Source organism: Cololabis saira, chromosome 14 (assembly GCF_033807715.1).
Source record: "Cololabis saira isolate AMF1-May2022 chromosome 14, fColSai1.1, whole genome shotgun sequence".
Classification (NCBI taxonomy): Eukaryota; Metazoa; Chordata; class Actinopteri; order Beloniformes; family Belonidae; genus Cololabis; species Cololabis saira.
This window is the reverse complement of record NC_084600.1, coordinates 20,203,003-20,223,534: the sequence shown is the minus strand read 5'-3', so window position 1 is coordinate 20,223,534 and position 20,532 is coordinate 20,203,003. Positions and strand designations below refer to the sequence as shown.

General features: G+C 40.3%; 1 protein-coding gene across 1 annotated transcript; it reads left to right on the top strand.

Moving 5' to 3' along the window:
- The first annotated feature begins 230 nt into the window (after nt 1-230).
- On the top strand, nt 231-17,124 carry LOC133460338 (A-kinase anchor protein 10, mitochondrial-like). The gene is made up of 15 exons (XM_061740958.1): nt 231-433; nt 3,505-3,555; nt 3,983-4,168; nt 9,266-9,757; nt 10,496-10,594; nt 10,717-10,801; nt 10,914-11,037; nt 11,334-11,470; nt 13,516-13,660; nt 14,055-14,222; nt 14,420-14,529; nt 14,973-15,055; nt 15,498-15,550; nt 15,702-15,794; nt 15,896-17,124. Exons 1-15 carry the CDS (start codon nt 412-414, stop codon nt 15,899-15,901), a joined length of 1,854 nt encoding a protein of 617 aa, XP_061596942.1. The 5' UTR covers nt 231-411; the 3' UTR covers nt 15,902-17,124.
- Nucleotides 17,125-20,532: the final 3,408 nt, after the last annotated feature.

Below are 20,532 nucleotides of genomic sequence, written 5' to 3'. Positions count from 1 at the left end.
TGATGTAAACTATAGTTCAACCCTGATTTATGGTTCTGCGTTAAATCGACGGCGTACCTTACGCCGTACCTTACGCGTTGGTGTAACGCGGAACCATAAATCAGCCTATAGTCTTAAATGCACCAGCCTGGTAAATGTCGCCCCCTTCTGGTCGGATCAGGTATTACACTATTACCCACAATCCCGCTGCGGCCGCAGCCCGGAAGTGAGGCGTTTATTGACAGTATGGCCGCAGAGCTGCGTTTGGCTCTTCGCTTTTGGATACAATTTTGACTTGACAGCTTCGTCCCGGGGCTGCGTAAATAAGCAGTTTCCCCCGCAAGGGTGTGCAGAACCGATGCCTTTGAATGAGGGGACCGGTGAGTGGACAGGACGGCGACAGTGAGCGGAGGAAACGTGCAGAAAGCCGACATGTCGTTCTTTAAGAGGAGAGGTGAGGAAAAGCTCCAGGCTCGGCGGCCCCGCAAAGCGCAGAAAACAGCCCTGCTGGGCAGGAACAAGTCCTTATAGATGATAAAACCGAAGCTTGAACTGAGGCTGCAGGGGGGGATGATTAATGGATACCTGTCAAGTTTGGGATTTAAAAATACGGGACATTTTCCGCCAGCAGCCCAACCGAGGTCCAGTATCTTACATTTTAAGACAGATTTAGGAGAAATCCAAAATAACTACCTGTCAACCACTTACAAACTACAATTATGTGCTCAGAATCTGATAATCCGACCTTTGTTAACACTGAAATACTGTGTACTTCCTATGTATGTAGTTCCTATAATACAACCTAAATGAAAACACAAAGGGGAATTAAAGCACGTTTAATTATTTTAAATATTTTCAGTTTATATACACATTGGTTGTCTTCAAGTGAAACATTTACATTTTCTTTTAGTTTGTAATTTTCACTCATGTGGCTCTCTGGTAATGACTGATGACACAGACGCAGGTTTCTGTGCTCCATCCTGCTCCTCTTTAGAAAAGTAAATCTAATATCCCATTTTTAGAGATATTTACACGAAGTTTTCGCTTTTTGTGCAGAAATGCTTTCTCTCTGGTTACATCCATCCATCTCTCTGATTTGTTGCTCCGAGTTTAATAGATCCATGGTTTGTACCCGTTGTCGCCACTAACCTCGCGAGAACTGCCATCCAGGCTACAGCAAGGGACAGTTCTCGCGAGATTAGTGACAATTCATTTTGCACATTGTTTCATCGTCTACGCCAGTGTTTCCCAACCCTGGTCCTCGAGGCACCCCTACCCTGCATGTTTTAGATGTTTCCCTTCATCATCACACCTGATTCTACTTAATGGTCCTAATTAGCTTGTCATCAAGGTCTTGACACTTCTGTTGATGACACAGCCACTTGTATCACGGTGTGCTGAAGCAGGGAAACATCTAAAACATGCAGGTTAGCCTGCCTCGAGGACCAGGGTTGGGAAACACTGGTCTACGCATAGAAGAAAGAAAAGGAAAAAAAGAGAAAAACACAGTCTTGAATCCCACTTGATGGTTTCAAATACAAAAAAATGAAAGACAAGAAAACAACATATAATCTATTTAAGTTCTGACACTTAAATAAACACTCATACAATAGAATCATACTTAATGAGGATCTTGTTCTTTAATATTTTTTTTAAAATATTTGCTATGTACTGCACTCTTTAATTTCCATTTCCAAAATATTCCACAGATTAACCCCATAAACTGAAACACATCTATGTTTGACATCCATTCTGTTCTTTGTTTTGATGAACATACAGCTTCCTCTCAGTTCATATACACTTTGTCTTTGCTGAAACAGCAAAGACAGTGTGGGTTAAACCCCTGTCACATTTCAGTACATGTCCAGTCTTTAATTTACTTTCTTTAAAAAAAAAAATGTTGGAGTATCTGTGTATTTTTCTTTTGTCCAAATAGTTTATAACTATTATAATAGACTAAGTATAAGAAACATGTTTCATGGAATAGAATAGAATAAGCTTTATTGGCCAAGTATGAACATGCTAGACAGGGAATTTGTTTTCTTTTTTTTTTCGCTCACTGCACCCAGATTTAAATAGTTACAAACAGTAAAAGACAAATGGCTCTTATTAACAACTATAAAATTTAAAAGTGAAAGGTGCAGCAATATGAGGAAGTCATGGTTATTGAAAGGAACATTGTTACAGCATATGATAGTGGTTATTATTATTATTATTATTGTACAGTGATTGATTACTCTGAGACTCTGAGTGATGAGAGTTCATCAGAGCAACAGCTTGGGGGAAGAAACTGTCTCTGTGTCTGGAGGTTCATGTTAACGGTTCAACAACAAAGTCCCCAGAATTGGCCCCCCAAAAAAGACTTTCCATTGATTTATTGCATATCTTTAATTTAGACTTTGTGTTGCTGTCTAGTCCTAGGCATTTCCTCACATTATTATAGCGGATGCTTTGATAGAAAGGACACATATGTGACAGGCTAGAGTGGAAGCGCGGTGCTGGTGGAAGTCATTGAGCAGGTTCTGCATGTGATGGTGCGTTCTTTGTGAAACCTGCTAACTAACTTCCCTCTCAAAGCAACTGTTCATCCTGAAGAGGGAGAATGAAGATTTCTCAGTTATAGCAATCAAAGCAGCTGACACAGCAGGTTTCCAAAATGAGGAAATGTGAGACAGACCTCAGTTTGAGTGCTCTGAATCAGGCTGACAGGAAGTGAGCGGTTCATGTTGGGCTGTAAAAGTTTTACTGGCGAGAAAGTTTGCTATTTTTATTGATGAGTCAAATTGTATTCATAACTATTCTCTCTATCTCTCCTTCTGTCTGTCTGTCAGTCGATTCATTTATTTTGCATATTTTACAGTTCTGTGCAAATGCATCTACATCACATCATTGCTTGATGCCAGTTTATACAGAAAAAACGTTGGTCGTACAATGCACATTTACTTTTCTGTAATCAAGGACATCTTGTGTCATCTGCACCATTTCACTGCAATACAGGTTGCCAGTTTATACTTCTCCTTTCTGTGGTGAATGGCCCATTTTTGCCAGCTCGCTGTGTTTTAAGGCTGAAAGATTCACAAAGAAAATCTTCTGGAGCACGTGTCCAGCTCCTCGTCCCTTGAAATTGATTTTGGGCCCAAAAACACTTCACAATCTTAAAATATGAATGAAAAAAGAGCTACCTATCCACCATGTCTGCCTCTATGCATTTATTCCCCACAGTGAGGAAGCTGGTATCTGTATGTCAGCTCCCAACTTCCATATTTGACAGCACATTTGCCAGCAGCAGTGACTAAGATTCCAGTCCAGAGTGCATTACTCGAGCAGCATCTTGCTTATTAAATTGCAGAATATGTCATAATGTAATTTGATATCTTTTTACCTTCTTGTTGTCACTCCACCAGCTCTTTTCTTTATATCTCATTGAATGTTGCATGCTTATTTCTGTTTTCTTTCTTTGGCTGCCCTTTCAAAATGCGGTGTGCTTTTTCAGTTACACCTCTGCTCTCATCTTTCTACCCACAGGCAACAAAAGCAAAGAACCTGAGAGAGTGACAGATGCTAAAGTCAACAGAGGTGAGCTCATCCTTGCTTCTGCAAGGATATGGAAATGTCACATATTGATGTTGGGAGACATTGCACATCGGTGAACTAAAAGTGGGAGCTATAGTTATAATTTCTGTTAGTGTGGACTCCTTTTAACTACTTCAACACAGGAAACTCAGGGTTGGTGGTGTGCATGATATAGAACCACATTTGTAAACTGAATCCATTGAGGGAAAAACACATCACACAATCAAATAAACACTGAACAGTCTGTTTTCTCAAACAGCTGTGACAGCCTGAGGCCTTTCCCACTAAGAGCTCTTTCAAAAACATTAAAGAGACTTTTATCCAAGTCACCCTCCTGTCATACGTTTCGGCTCCTGAGAACTTTGATACCATTGTGTCATTTTCTTTTCCTTTTTTTTCATGTTTTCTATTCTCTTTCTTCCACTCGCAGCTCCAGTGGGTCCTCATTCTCCATCACTAGCACTAAGGAACCATAATGCCATCCAGGAAGCTGCAGGGCCCAGCCATGTGGCCATCAATGCCATATCTGCCAACATGGACTCGTTTGCCCGTGGCCGCACCGCCATTCTCAAAAAACAGCCGAGCCACATGGAGGCCGCGCACTTCGGAGACCTCGGTACTGAACCTGTTGATACACTTTTTATTGTTTTTTTGTGTTGATGACAGATAAATATTTAGAAGGCAAGTCTAACTTAATTTGGAATTTAGTTCTGTTTTCATCAGCAGGCGGTAGGGCTGGGCGATATGGACCAAAAGTCATATTTTCTAGCTGAATGGCGATACTCGATATATATCGATATTTTTTCTGTGCCATAATTGGGGTTTCCCCCAAAGCATTATAGCATAGCATCTCTTTTAGCTTCATTTTTTTTCTGAGGCAAACCCTTAAAAAAACAGTCAGTTTTAATACAATGCCTCGTGCCAAATGTCACACAGGTACCTTTGTTAACAGAGGTCTGCACAATATCAAAATGTATAAAACCAATGAAATAAAATAAACTGCCTGCATATATAGAATAAAAATGCTTCTTGAATAAAATAAAACAAAAATCCCTTTCCTGTATAACAATTAAATTAAAATACACTGTGCAATTAATACAATGTAGACAGTAACAGGCAGACTTTTCCACTGAGGTTGACAGTTGTGCAAATAACAAAACATTTGTGCAAATCTCAAATAAAACATTCAAGTCAATTTGTCACAAAATAAGCTATATCAAAATCATAAAAAAAATTAAATAAATGTAAATCGATATAAACGATATTGTCTCGTACCATATCGCGTTTGAAAATATATCGATGTATATTAAAATCTTGATATATTGCCCAGCCCTAGCAGGCAGGTATTATTAACCATATAAGATTTTAAGGTTTAGATAATCTCTTAAACCTGGTTTCCACTGAGCGGTTTGGAAGGGTTAGAAAGGTCCAGCCTGTTCAGATGAGCGTTCCCACTGCAAGTTGGACTGCCATTGGACATGCGGGGTTTAGACCACATACCTATAGTGACGGTATACTTATATGACAACAACAAACGTGATGCCGCAAACTAAAACAACGGAGGTCATCCATCAAGTCGTTTTTGTTCTGCTCGGCTTTTGGTTCTTTGTATGAACAATACATGCTGCAATGTATGAGAGATGGTTGCGGGCGGCGAAAAGAGACTTCCAGTGTCAACTAAATAACAACTTGGTGTTTGTTTTGCACTTGCTTTTGTTGTGGGCAGTGATGTTTTTCTGTCTTTTTATAATGGTAACACAAAAAGCCTTGTACCCAACTGTACTGGCCCGGACCGAACTGTTCAGTGGAAACAGGGATTTAGTTCCTATCGATAAGTTATTCTGCTAGAAGTTTTCCATCTCCTGCACACTGGACCATCAGACATTAAATGAAACTGCTGCACCAGCAGATGCCAAGAGTACAAAGCAGAAGAGAAAAGCTGGTCTGCAACTATTTATTATTTTCATCTGCCAGTTACTGCCTTCATTATTTAATTAATATAGAATGCCTGTCCAAAAAACAGCCACCACCTGCTTTTAACTGAGCAAAACGGTAAGAGCTTTTTGTTTGATAATTATTGCATGGATGATTATGTTTCAGCTGGCAACAAGTTATTCAACCTTAATTGATACAACACAATTTAGTTCAGCTTTATTTATTCATCCATTCATCTCCCTCCGCTTATCTGAGGTCAGGTCGTGGGGGCAGTAGCCTAAGGAAGTCATCTCAAGGCCATCAACAATACATTTCATAGTCATTCCAAATTAGTCTAGTTAATACAAAACCATAAAAGAACAATAATAATTATGGCTTCGCTAAGGAAACCAACAGGTTGCATCAAAGCTTTTTTTTTTTATGCAAACCCCATCCTGAGCAAGCACCAGGCGACTTTGAAAAGAAAGCAACCCTCTCCTTTAAGAGGAAGAGATCAGAACCAGACTAAGGACCAGCAGTCATCTGCCTCAACCAAGTGGGGGTTGAGAGGACAAGAAAGAGGAGAGAAGAGCAAGAACAACAACAACAACGGATCAGGAACCCCCACTGGGAAGAAGGAAGACGGGTTAATACCAGATAACAATGTCATTAATAGCGGAGTGCTGTGAGCAGCTTCTCATTTCTTAAACAAGCATGTCAAAAGACATATCCTGTGGTCGTGGAAAATATGTTAATTTCTTTCAGAAGGGTTAATCTATTGGCACGCATCAAGGAAAGAAATCATCCTCAAAGATTGCTGAAACTACTAAAATTTGATGAGGAACTGTCCAACATGTTATTAAAAACTGGAAGGATAGTGGGGAGCAATCATCTTCAAAGAAGAAATGTGATCGTTAAAAAATCTTAAATGATTTAAGAGTGAAAGTCAGAACATTTCCACATGAACAATGTGTAGCGAACTCAAGGGATTGGGACTAAACAGCCACTTATCAGTGAGGCTAATCGCTGGGGAACATAAAGCTTGGACTCTGGAGCAATGGAAGGAGGTCGTGGTGTGACGATTCCAGATTTACCCAGAGTTCCAGAGTGATGAGCATCAGGGTAAAAAGAGAGGCTGATGAAGTCGTGTACCCATCATGCCTTGTGGCAACCGTACAAGCCTGTGGGGGCGGGGCTCTGATCTGGGGCTGCTGCAGTTGGTCAGGTCCAGGTTCAGCAACGATATGAGGTCAGCTGACTACCTGAATATGCTGAACGACCAGGTTATTCCATCAATAGATGTTTTCCCCTGATGACACCGTCATACTGAAGTCATACACAATTGTGATAGTGGTTCAGGGAGCGTGAAACTTCATTTTCACACATGGATTGGCCACCACAGAGTCCAGACCTTAACCCCACTGAGAATCTTTGAGATGGGGAAGACTTTATGCAGACTCTTTCCCCATTCATAAGAGATCTGGGTGAAAAATGAATACAACTCTGAATGGAAATAAGAAAATGTGACATTGCAGAAACTTATTGTAATGATGCCACAGCGGATGTCTACTGCAATCTAAAGGGGATCAAACAACAAATACGTTTCTGACCTTTTTTTTGGACAGGCAGTAAAAAAAAACAAAAAAAAGAAGGAATAGTCTCCATTTAGTGAAGGTGAAGTTAATACCTCCCCCTCCCCTGCTTTCTGCTCAAGTACCAAACTGTACAACAGAGACGCAACAAATCTACTCATTAAAGAAGCTAAAAGCAGCTTAAGAAGCTGTTTTTGTGTTGAAAAAGTGAACAAAACAATTTGCTTATTCAAAAAATAGTAATTTTGGGGAATAAAAAAACAACTATTACATTGGATGTACTCTGTACCAATTTCTTGGAAATAAACACTAGTACGTCATTAATTGAAATGCTAAATGATAAGATAAGGATAACACATTTCAAAGCCTTCCAGGGTCAACATGGTCCTGCAGCTGATTTCCTCATGCATGTCATATGCTGAAGAAACCTCTCCTCTTTGTTTCTTTCCCTTTTTTTTTCTTCTTCAAATGAGACATGCTCTATAATTAAAGGGGACATATTATGAAAAATAAATTTTCTCTTGCTTTAACATATATAAAGTGGTCTCCCCTCAGCCTGCCGTTCAGATTCTGCTCCCGTCGTTACGTAACGACGGGCGCGATTTACATAGGTTGGCCTCCGATGTGTGAAACCACGCCCACAACTAACTCCACCGGCCGGAGCTTCCGCCATTTTTTCGTAGCGGTGTATCGCGTCATTCAGGCAGCCAATCAGCACAGAGCCTCATTATCATAGCCCCGCCCACTCAGAATCCCACATAGATGATGAGGTTAGAGAATGAGAAGCTTGTTTTTAAGACATTCAAGGCCTGTTTAAAATAGGTATTAGATGCCATAATAGGTCCCCTTTAAGTTTCTGAATGCCATCGGCTGGGACAGTGTGTGCACACAGTAGCATGCCTAACATGTTAAAAGACAGGGGGCAAGAAGTGTACTAGCAAGTTGGCTACACAATAGCTGTGGTGAGTCAGATCAAAGTGGAGAAACCTGTGCTGCAGCCCGTACAACAAAAGAGTTGCAACCTGCAAGGCCGCGGTGATTCTGGCAAGAAAGGATGGAGGTTAGAAGGAAGAGGAGGAGTACAAGAGACAGACAAGGTTAACGTCATTCTTAGCTTGCAGGTAACTACTAAAATATCTGTAGACTGGTAATGAGAACTAAAATATTGGACAATAAGGCATTATTTTCCTGGTCGTTTTTTAAATATTTGTTTCGAAAATATAAACGTGGCATTGCAGGAAACATTTTCTTTTAATTAGGTTTGCAGATGAGGCTGTGTTTATTGAGACACAGATGTTGCACTAATTATGATTTTCCACAGCTTTCAGTATCAAGGTGAATGTGAAGTACATGAAAAGGTTGATTGAAAAGCTCCTCACACTACTTGACACTTCATGCATCATCCTGCTTTCAAGAAGCAAAGATGACACCACACAGACTCAGCCCACAATTCATGTGAATTACACCAGATATGCTCTGATTTTTGTGAACCAGCAAGTGTCATCGTTGTGGTCAGCATCCTCCATCTGGTCCTCTAACAACCGCACTCAATTCCAGACATCTCAGTCAAATAATTTGGCATCTGAATGGGAATCAGATTTATTTATTTCTTTTTTTATGCAGCTGGAGATGGGAGTTTGATGTGATTGGACTGTCAAAGCTTTCTGTTGATGTTGCATTCACTCGCTGACCATTTCATATGCGCCTGAGTGACGGGATCCACAGATTCTTTTGACGCACTGTTCAGAGCAGTTTGTCTGGGGTAAATCATCTGTGAAATTACATAGTCCAAAGCCACCTCTTGACAGACAGAGAACTAGAAATTTCACAAGGCTTCAAAACAAATATCTGGGCGTTTAAATTCAGCTCACAGCAGCCCCCAGACTTGTCTAAACACTCAGATGAAATAAGAAAACGGAACTCAGGAAAGCCAGGTTTTATCTACCAATTTATAGCTCAACCACCAGCAATATCCTGCAATTTATCTTCTAGTTCGAAAGTTGAAGGCTATAGATAAAGGAGTTCAGTCGTGGGTCTGTGACAGCAAAGCTGAGGACTTTGGTGTTTAATGTGTGCCTAAAGACAGGATTATTTTTGCCATGTCTCCTGCAGTGTTACCAGTTTTGTTAAATTAGATGATTGTGCATTTGTAAATTCTTCTGTGGGGATCTCTGAATTGACTGCTCATTCATTCTTACGCTTTGCAGGTCATTCCAGTGTGAACTATCAGCCCGAGGAGACTCGCTCTCGCCTGTCGAAGACGGTTGACCAGGTCCTTCGGGACAGTGTGGCAATGCCCCACTACATGCACTTCATGGAGCGCCGGGGCGCAGATCACATAGTACGGTTCTGGCTGGAGGCTGAGCGTTTCCGCTCCAGCAGCTGGTCACGTGTCCGAGCGCACAGCCTCAACTCTGTGAAGCACAGCTCGTTGGCGGAGCCTCTCCCCGTCTCTCCAGATGGCTCGGAGCTCCCAAACATTGCCCAGAACGCACCCGGCGCCCTCGCCCAGCACAATACCGGCGAAGGCCAGATGGCAGCGTCCAAGCAGCGGGAGCCTTCCAGCACAGAAGCGGGCCTGAGACCCAACATGCCCCGAGCAGAGACCCCTAGTAGGCAGAATCCGTCCAGAACAGGGACTCCCAGCAAGGGCCAGATGAACAGCACTCTGAGAGAAATCTCTGACAAACTCATGAAAAGTGAGTCGGCTGTGCTTTCATCTGTTACACGTTTAGTGGACTACGTGATTGATTACACAATTTATAAACTGACCAAAGGAAGCTTGACTTAATATCAGCATTTCATCTAATTTAGATATTGACAAACCGTGGTAAAAGGTAGCAATTCATACCTAATAATATGAAGCAAATTTCCATAATGAGGGATTAAAAAAATATATATTAATTTCTATATCACAGTACTTGGAAGTGTGGTGGCTTCACCTGCAACTAGCTTTAAGATTATGAACAGTGCTTGGAAAACATAAATGGATTTTCATTTTGTCCATCTTTTTATAAACATAAATGTGTTACATGAAACAAAAATTAGATATCCACTGAATATAGGAAACATGAATAAACATCAGATCTGAGTTGTAATCTTCCTTCAGTTTATGCATGAAAATATGAATTCATTGCATGTTTTCCACATATGATTTATTTCACGTTTGATTTCACTCTGGAAAATGATGCCATGTTTCTTTAACCATCTACTGTATATAAACAGTGTTTAATGGCACTTAATGAACATTAGAGGGCAGTTATTTATCTACATACAACCAACCTGATATAACTATTGCCCGTGATCTGAATCCACCTGTTAAAAGGAAATAACAGTAAAGTGACCCTGGAACCATTGTAGCCACCATTAACCCTTTCCTTTTCAGTGTCTTTTAATTGGTCTTAATGATGCACTGTTGCTTTTGTGCTTTAATTCAGGTATTGAAAAGGATGCTGTGACTATCTTCACCAAGTACATCTCTCCAGACGCTGTGAAACCCATTCCCATCACAGAACAAATGAGAAATGACATAGTTGGTAAGAAAAAACGTGTCACTAACACAAGGACAAAGCTTTTTCATTGTAATCTTTGGGTGCATTCATACAAAATTGTGTCAGAAATTACCATAGAACAATTATCCTGTCTTTTTCGTGTGTAGCTAAGATATGTGGAGAAGATGGCATGGTGGACCCAAACTGCTTTGTCATTGCACAGTCGGTAGCCTTCAGCGTAATGGATCAACAGTGAGTTTCTGTTTCTTTTAACATTTCCACTGTGACGTTTCATTATCATCACACTGCCTCGACTTCCCCGGTAACAGCTGTCTCCACCTCCAACGCTCTCTCTAATTTCCAGGCACTTTAGTGAATTCCTGCGGAGCCATAATTTCTGTAAATACCAGATTGAAGTGTTGACTAGTGGCTCTGTATTCCTGGCTGACATCTTATTCTGTGAGTCGGCTCTCTTCTACTTCTCAGAGGTGAGCAGGGTCTGTGTTTTACTCCTACACACATCGTAACTCCCTCGTATTACACATGTCACAAAACATGAAGGTCGAGACACAATCAGCATAGCAAAAGGCACAGAAATCAAAACAAGACTTTCTGCCCCCACAGTCTGCTGATTTGATGCAAAACTCCCTGCACAAAGAAAGCCAACAGTGGTCACAGTAGACGTTTAGCAGCAGATTGTCTAACTCGTCCTACTAACAGTTTACAGAGCATAAATATTTGAAAAAATGCACCATAATTTGTTTTTGCATGTCGTTGTTCACAGTTCATGGAGAAGGAAGAGGCTATGAATGTACTGCAGTTCTGGATAGCAGCGGACAACTTCCAGAACCAGCTGGCAGCTAAAAAGGGCCAGTATGATGGCCAGGAGGCTCAAAATGATGCCATGATCCTTTACGACAAGTAAGTCCTCTCTCTGCTGTTTGTCAGTTTGAATGCACTCCCAAACATCTTACTATATTTTATAAAATAAGTTGGTTTGACTTGATTCTTGCAAGCCACTTAGATACATACGTTTTATTTAGTAATAGAGTTATTTTCACCCATAAATACGATCCTTTTTCCCCCTATTACTTTTACTGTATCAGTTTTTTTAAGTTTCTTTTCAGTGAAAATGCTTGAGATTAATGTGGGAACCTCCTCTGTCCTTTTTTCTACTTTACCGGAAACTTGTTTATTCATAAATATTCATAAATTGTTAATTTCAGTCATTTCAGGCATTTTTGATTTTCTTCTGTAAAGCCCTTTTGTTGTGTCGTTATCACATGCTTTGTTGTTCATTTGTAATGTTGGAGCATGCTTCCTCCCCCCCTCCCATGTTCAGTCCCACTCTATACACAGACTCTCTCCAACCCGCCCAACCTCAAATCCAATAAAGAGGTGAATATGATTCCTCCTGGATCCATTTCATAAACACGCAGCTTTTATCCGAACACTTCATCCACCCATACGTTTACGAGGCGCCTCAGTACATTGGCAATAAAATTATGCAAAAAAGAGACTTAAAAACCAGTGAAGAGGGTAAAAAAAACAACCAGTAATCTGAGAAAATCTTTCCGTCATAATTTGTCCACATCAATGACAGAAACCAGCTCTTGGAGATAATGTTTCTAGTGGGAATAGAAATCCTGTGATTACACATCTAAATATAAGTGAAGAATTTTAAACTGAAAGATGGTATTGATACTAAAGTCAGAGTAATAATAAATCATTAGTTATACATTTACCACAAGCTGAAGAACCAGCAGGGTAATATTACTACTGTTGGAGTAATGATGGTGAATTTCTTTTACTGAATTGAATTACCCCTAATGTTCATTAAAATGTAAATTTTTATCAAACGCCACAGCATTGATATTGTTTGTTATGCTGGATTCAGGGGCAAGATGGTTTAATTATTCCAACCTATAAAAACTTCCAAGTACCGAACCTCCTCAAAGCCATTTAATGGAGTCATGCTGTTTTTGAGCACCAGCAGTTGCTGCAGTGCATTTATTCAACAATCAATGTACCTTAATTAAAAGAAAACCTGCCTGGAATAAAGTCAAGCTGATCTGGAGTGATGATTGCTGTTGCACATTTACATAAACTTGTGCTCAATGCTTTTGTTTTTAATCAAAATTAAGCACAGAATTAAGCATTAGTGAATCTTTTCTCTCCTTTCATACAAGATGTACATTCTCCTCTGAAGAGAATGTGGAACCCATTTTCGGGAAATTGAATCATTTATCATCCTAAGGGGGGGGTCTAAATTTTCACAAAAAAGCATTATAAAAATCAGCTGCAAGGAAAAGTTTTAATTGCCTCCACTGTCTCAGCGGCTGAAATCATACTCTCCAAAGTCGGCCGATCATTCTTATTTAAATTTGGCAACGTTTAATTGAAAATTTCTTAACTTAAAGGAGGATGGATAAAACGTTTCGGTGGTAGATTACATTAAGGTAAATGTGGTGCATCTGTGACTATCAGTGTATGTGCAGAAAAATGGGCATCCAGTGACTCATAGTTTGTACAGAGTCATTTTACCTGAATAATAAACTTGATCATCATTGCAGTCTGAGAGGGAGAATCAGATTCTTGTTTACGGTTTAGTTCAGGCTGCCGAATTGTCCATGGATTTGTTGTTATTCTGGCTTGTTTGAAAGCTTTGTATTTTTCAGGATCAGAGTCTGGTAGACTCTGTTGGTGGTGGTATTTTCCAGTTCGGCGAGGTTGAAAGGCCATAACTCGCTGTACCTCCCTGTTTCTTTTAATACCAAGACTTCTTGAGTCAGTAGAGTTGTGGTTCTATTAATACTTTTATTCTTAAACACCCTGATTTTTCACATGAACAGACTGCTGACAGCCCCAGCCTGATGTGCAGTTGTTATAGATTTACTCCTGACTTGTGTATCTTTTGGGGTATTGATACAAATCTTAATCTCCTTTCTCCATTTTTTCCTTCCCAGGTATTTCTCACTCCAGGCTACCAACCCTCTGGGCTTCGGTGACTCTGTGCGGATGGAGATAGAGTCAAATATCTGCAGAGAGGGGGGGCCTCTTCCGGACTGCTTTACCACTCCACTCAGACAGGCCTGGACAACCATGGAGAAGGTCAGGTTCTCTGTTAGACACACCGGGGACTCTTTTACCGCTATCTCGTGTTCTGTAAGGATACTGGGATGTTCAGATAGGGAAAAAAACTCAAATCTACAAGTGTGAAGATGCCATTTAAGTTGAATTACCGTTTATCGTAAATATATGTTTCAATTTATTTTAACAATTTTCTGTAATTTAATATCCTCCTTTATGAAGGTTTTGTCTTGTCACTGAAAAAGATATGCAATTTCACCTCTGGCAAGTGCCCCATGCCGTAATGAAATGAAAGCTGAGAAAGTATTATTAGCGCATAAAGGTCAGAGACAAACCTTAGTAGCTTGTGCCCAGAAACGTTATCTGAGAGCTCATTATTTTGTAACAATGTTCGCTCTGTTTTGCATTTGCTCAGGTCTACTTACCCGGCTTCCTGTCGAGCAACCTTTACTACAAATACCTGAGTGACCTCATCAATTCAGTGCGAGCAGATGAGTTCGTGAATGTCAGCACTCAGAGCCAGGCCGGGCCCGCGGACCATGACCGCGCCGGCTCAAATGCCAGCGAGGGCTCGCAGACTCAGGTGAGCCCTCGACTTTCCCCCGTGGTCTTCACCGCCTGGGGACACTGCTCTCCACGTGATGACATTTTAGACCTGTCCTGCGTTGTTTACCTGAACAATGAGGATATCATTACTTTTGTGTTTATGTATCCGTAAAGAAGTATGACAATGTTACCTCTAATGCTGCTCAGTATTCAGTCTATGCATCTTCATTACAGCAAGGTGCCAAGAAAGCAGCGATCAAGATCCTGAAAAACTTTGACGAGGCGATCACAGTGGACGTTTCCAGTCTGGACCCCGAGTCCTTGTACCAGCGACCATATGCCGGGTGAGTGCTGGTGCCTTTACTGTGACACCACTAAGTGGAGATTATTAAAACCCATTAGCGAAGTGAATTATTTTCACAGATTTGCTGCCACTTGACTACTGATGTTCTTTGTAATTTCTCCTAGTTGTACTTTAGTATTTCTCTCCTTTTTATGTCCCTTTGATGTTCCAAACTGCTGTTTGGCTTTAATACTTGCATCTATCTTGTTTTTATTGGCTCCTCCAACAGTTTTACGAACGTGGCTCAGAATGATCTGTGCAAAAATAATTCAAGAGGGTGCTTTTATAGTCAGATTGTTTGTTTTTCCTTTTACTGAAAATGCAATTGTTGAATGGATGGGAATTAAAGTGTTTGACTTATGCTGTCTCCACAAACCTGAGGGGACAGGGTTTCTCCTTTTTCCTGTGAGCTGTCTTCACTTGCTCCTCTTCTTGTCTTCTTAGAAAGATGACTTTTGGGAAGGTTAATGAATTGGGCCAGTTTATCAGGGAGGCAGAGCCGGAGCCGGACGTGAAGAAATCTAAAGGTTAGATGAAATCACACTTTTCTATTGACTTACTTGCACTATTTATCTGCACTTCGTTTTTTAAATCGTAGTCCTTCCCACAATGACAAAGACATTCTCTGTGGCCATGAGTATAACCTTGCTGTAGCTGGTCCCTGCGACCACATTATACAAATACTTTTATCATGTCTTTTTTATTTTTTTTCTACAACTGCAGGTGAGTGAAAGACCTTGGCTTAAATTTAAGCTTCCTGCTCCTAAAATATGACCAGAACAAAATCTCACGAAACTCTGAATACTTGAATATCAGAGGATGAACTTAATTAAATTTACAACACTCCAGAGATTGGAAGAGTTGATTTTCGAGCAGTTGATTCAGTGAATGAGCTACAAACTCTTTCTCTGTTGAAGTGTAGTACATTTGTCTGAAGCAGGTTTTTTTTCTTCCTCTCCTCTCATTAAGGTTCCATGTTTTCTCAAGCCATGAAGAAATGGGTCCAGGGAAACTCTGATGAGGTGAGATGACGTTAAACTGTCATAAATAATTCAGTAGTCTGCGACACGCGCTGTCTCAGCATAGTGTGTGTGTTCACATGCACTTTTTGGCTATTAAAGAGTATGAATAGTAGTTATTGTTTTGTTTTTTTGTGGCTCTCTTATGATAAAGGCTCAGGAAGAGATGGCATGGCAGATTGCAAAGATGATTGTCAACGATGTTGTCCATCAGTCAAACCATGACAGTCCAGGCAAAGCCACTAAGGTACAAAATCTCTCTCGGTAGTCTCCATAGCGATATGTAGGATGACAACAGATCGTCTATGTGGTGTAATTTATTTCACTTTCTTTTTTCTCTGTCTGCAGTTATGACCCCGCTGAGGAACCAAAGGACTGTCAGTCCCTGCAGACGCCGGCCAACCCAGTGATAAACTGTACACAAGGTTCACACTGCAACAAACCGCATTACTCCGAGAAAGAACAAGGCGTTTTATCACCTCCACAACTGCTCTGTGTGTATGGCTGTGAGCTTGGATGAGTGATTGTTCATGCATGGACTAATAGAAGACGTGAAATACGTCATTGTTCCAATCGTCCAACTCCATAACACTATAAAGGTACATGTGTAGTCTCCAGAAGAAGTCACTCCAGTAGATGGAAACGTTTTCTGTTTCCAGAGGAAAGTCGGTGCAGGAAAGCAGCAGCGTGCCGGAACTAGGTCTGTCTTACCTCGGATCTGGGGAGGACGCGACAAAGACTGAATTAAGCTCACCCCATGATGACACACCTCCCCACGCCTTTTATAATCATTCCTTGTTTTTACATTAAATTTGCTCCTGAGGCCCAGCCTGTTACAGCTAGTCAGTTTGGAGCGTTGTACAGTTTTTGCAAACTTGCGCCCCTCCCTCCCCCCTACCCAATCCACTAGGAGTGGTTTTACCAGCCAGTCTCTGATCCAAGCAGTCCTGGCCATGCCGTTTTATGTACTGTAGAACAACCTGTAACGTGAATGAATCACATGAAGAGCTGATTCACTTTATGGACTGGCTGACCCTGTTTGTGAATATTGAGGCACCTTCAGAGAGCATAGAATAAATACTCCCAAATGATGTTAAAATTTGCCATTTGTGATGGGAAGACTCCAAACTCTGTCTTAAAAGGTCTATACATATAATATATTCTGGTTTATCCTATATATATATATTAGTGTTTGTCTTTTTTTAATGGTGATCTTAGATTTTTTTAGCACATTGCTGAATTAAACATCGGTGATGAATGGACTGTTAAATTGGAAAGTGTGCTCAGTTTTTTTTTTTTTTTTTTCTTTTTTTTTTGAGCCTTACCAAGAAGAGAACCAGAACCAGAAAAATACTTTAGGTACTATGTACCAATGTTTTTTTTTTTTTGACATGTATGTAAACTTAATCTATAATCTATTTAAAATGTGTTTGATTTAAATACAGATACTATGAAATGTTCTGTCTCTGCTTGTTAATTTTTTTTTTTTTGAATAATTTTCTGTATCGTAAGTGTATTATTGCAATTTTAGTCCAAGGCAGGCAGGTATATCAACACAATGAAATTTAAGGTGCTACTCCGATCAGTGCTTTAAAATAAAATAAATAAAACTACTAATAAATACAACGTATGAAAGACAGGACACCCCCCCATACATACATACATACATACATACATACATACATACATACATACATACATACATACAGTTCTTCTCACTCCCTTCAACCTCACTCATCACCCCCACCCACACAACCATACATACAGTATCTCCAAGCTCACAGTACACAAGACTGTTCTCCCGTTTGACCAGTAGGGGGCAGTGTTGATAGTGTTGCTGAGCCTGTGATTAATCTAGTGTATTTTTTTCTCTGCTAATGCTTTAGTTGCTTTTGTACAAGTCAGGAGTAAAAAAGTACTCACTATAAAGGTAAATTTTTGTACATTACAAAGCATTTTAAAATAATAACTTGTTTCGTCAGGCCAGGCTATGTAGTCTGATATGAGCTGGAAATGTATAACTAGCTTTCTTGGTTCGATCTGAGAAAGATAAAACTCTCCTGAGGTCAAAACTGGCGTAAAAGTTAGTTACAGTATTAGGATTTGCATATTAAACTAATTTGTACACAAGCTTTTTACAGGCTACCTGCACGTGCAGAGGCAACGCCCACCCACCTACAAAACCTGCCCGCTTTCTGGTTGGCTGGGATTCTAACAAAGCTACTGAGTCACAGGTTGTTTGGGCTCCAAATATGGGATATTGATATGTACAATGTTTATTACGGTAGCGAATTAGTGTCTGTTCAAGCGGTATTGTTTATACGTGAATTGGCAAAGTGCACACGGAATACGAGCAGGTACCTGCATTCAGGTAAAGTTTAGGAGGCTATGGCAAATAACGGAAATTGGGGATTTTTTCTTCAGAATAAAAGCATTTCCCAAACTACGTTTAATGTATGCACAAACTGTATGGGGCGTCCTTTGTAAAGCGGCACATGCTGAAGGAAAAGTCAACATTTTGTCACATTTAGTACATTTACTACAATGTTTATTAACTTATATGCTAAATTGTTAAATCTTAATATCCAATCTTACACTTAAATGTTAAATATAAATCCATCCATCCATTTTCTGTACGCTTTTTATCCATTTGCAGGGTCAGGGGATTAAATATAAGTAATTAATCTAATTTTAGATTTAACATTTGGGTGTAACATTTAATATTTAGATGTAACTTTTTAACATATTTCACGTTTAATAAATGGTGAATGTGCTAAAATGGGACTTTCAAAAGTTCCCACCACTTTTTTAAACATTGTTTGAAGCTAACTGACAAAAAGTTGATGTTTTTTCCAGGGTTGCCGCTTTACAAACAGCGCCCCGTACACACTGTACTCCTACTCCATCAAAAGTTTAACTTCTAACATAAATCTATGAATAGACCTAGACAGGGATATATCTATTTTTTTCTTTAACTCTTTAATTTATATAAAATAAGTCTGTATATAGGTCCTTCTTGACACATCCTACCTCTCCAAACTCTTCTGCACAGCAAAATATTGTGCAACAACCTCATAAAGGGCAAACTGGTATTACACTTGTATAACCCCACTGTACATAATTACATATCCTCATTTTAATAATAGTGCACGAAAATCCCCAACCCAACTTCTACAACGCAGTCATTAAAACATATTTTAATGACATTGTTGGGTTTATTGGTCAAACTTGATAACTCTGCCCAGCTGGCCTCCGGCAGGAGGGCCCCCCTTATGATCCAGGTCCTGGTCAAGGTTTCTTCCCTCCTAAAGGGGAGTTTTTCTTTGTTTCCCGTTTGGCTTAAGGTTTTTCTCCTAGGGGAGTTTTTACCTGCCATTGGTTATGTTATGTTTATGTAATAATTGCTCGTGGGTCATGTTCTGGGTCTCTGGAAAGATCTTAGAGACAGCTTCTGTTGTAATAGATGCTATATAAATAAAATTGAATTTAATTGAATTGAATTTAAATCACTACGACGGAGTATTAGGGCCAAACTAAGACAAAAAAAAAGGGAAATTACGAGAATAAAGTCATAATATAATGAGAATAAAGTCATAATGTTGCGAGAATAAAGTCGTAATATTACGAGAATAAAGTCGTAATTCATGAGAATAAAGTCGTAATATTATGAGAATATAATTTATGAGAACTCTAACAGGAAGAGCAGTCTTCTCCCTGTGTTAAAGGGAACCCTGGCTATTAAGACATGTAGTCCCTAATTAGCCACAATTGTTCTCTTATACTAAAATATGTTGTTAGAAACACATAAAATAATCTAATTGCTTTAAAAATCTACAATGTTTATCACATATTTTGACCTGCTGGAGGCGCCATGTTCTACCTGCGCAATGTATTCTGGGGGCGATGACGTACAACGGTGGCTCTGGGCGGATAAGCCGCGTTAGTTTAACTGGGACAGGTATCTAAAACATAGTTGAGCAGCATCTCCCGGCCGTGGAGGCTGACGAGGGAGCCCATAAGACATCTCGGTTCAGGCAAACTGGATCAAAGTTCTGTGATGCACGGGAGATCTGCAAAAATGATCAATGTCGTGAGCATCTTACCAGTGCATTAGGCTCCTGCGTAGACGGCGTAGCCTACGGCGTAGACGGCGTAGGCTACGGCGTAGACGGCGTAGCCGGGGCTTAGAGCCTGCAGCGCTCCGCCACCCGCTCTCCGCTCTGCGCTCTCCGCTCTCCGCCACCCGCTCTCCGCTCTCCGCCACCCGCTCTCCGCTCTGGCCGGGATGGAGACGCCGGTGAGCATAGCCCACCCCTGCCCCCCCTGCCCCCCCTAAAACCGGCTTCGGTTGCTGGGTCCACCGTTTGATGACAGACCAGAGGCTGAGGGGACTGGCCCAGGACTTTGACGAAACGGGAGGCGCAGACTTCGCTTCATATAGGCAAGAACATCTTTATTTAACTTAATGACGCCAGATCTGGCTGGGGTTTTTATTGTAGCATCGGCTATCTGCTAGTTGAAACGTGTGGTCTGTTAGTCTCTGAGTTTTATGGTGTTTTTGTAGTTCATGCTGTATGGTGCTGTACTTTTTTTTTTTTTTTTTAAACTTTTTTGTCGGTGCGCCGTCACCTTAATGTTCAGCTGTGTTTTGATCTGTGTTTCTGGTGCGCCGTCATCTTTTTAGCTGTGTTTTGATCTGTTTCTGGGTGTCAGAACAGTGTTCGGGGGTTAGCAGGAGCCACCGTGTGACGTCAGTACCCAGAATGTAAGCAACAATGGCGACCTACATGTTAAATTATATTTTCAAATTTTATAAAAACGAAGACATCAAAAAGGTTTTTTATATCACATTGTTATAATTGATACCAACATCTATCTTTTAACACCTACATGTCTTAATAGCCAGGGTTCCTTTTAAAATGCGGAATATTGAGCATCTTGTGAAGTTATATTTATATGTTTATAATATATTTAATATTACGACT

Bases quoted from the DNA above. Each gene is read 5' to 3' on its own strand.
- LOC133460338 (XM_061740958.1), top strand. From the start codon at position 412: ATGTCGTTCTTTAAGAGGAGAG. The intron at 4,169-9,265 runs GTACTGAACCTG...TACGCTTTGCAG, and splicing joins CGCGCACTTCGGAGACCTCG to GTCATTCCAGTGTGAACTAT. The intron at 13,661-14,054 runs GTCAGGTTCTCT...GCATTTGCTCAG, and splicing joins CCTGGACAACCATGGAGAAG to GTCTACTTACCCGGCTTCCT.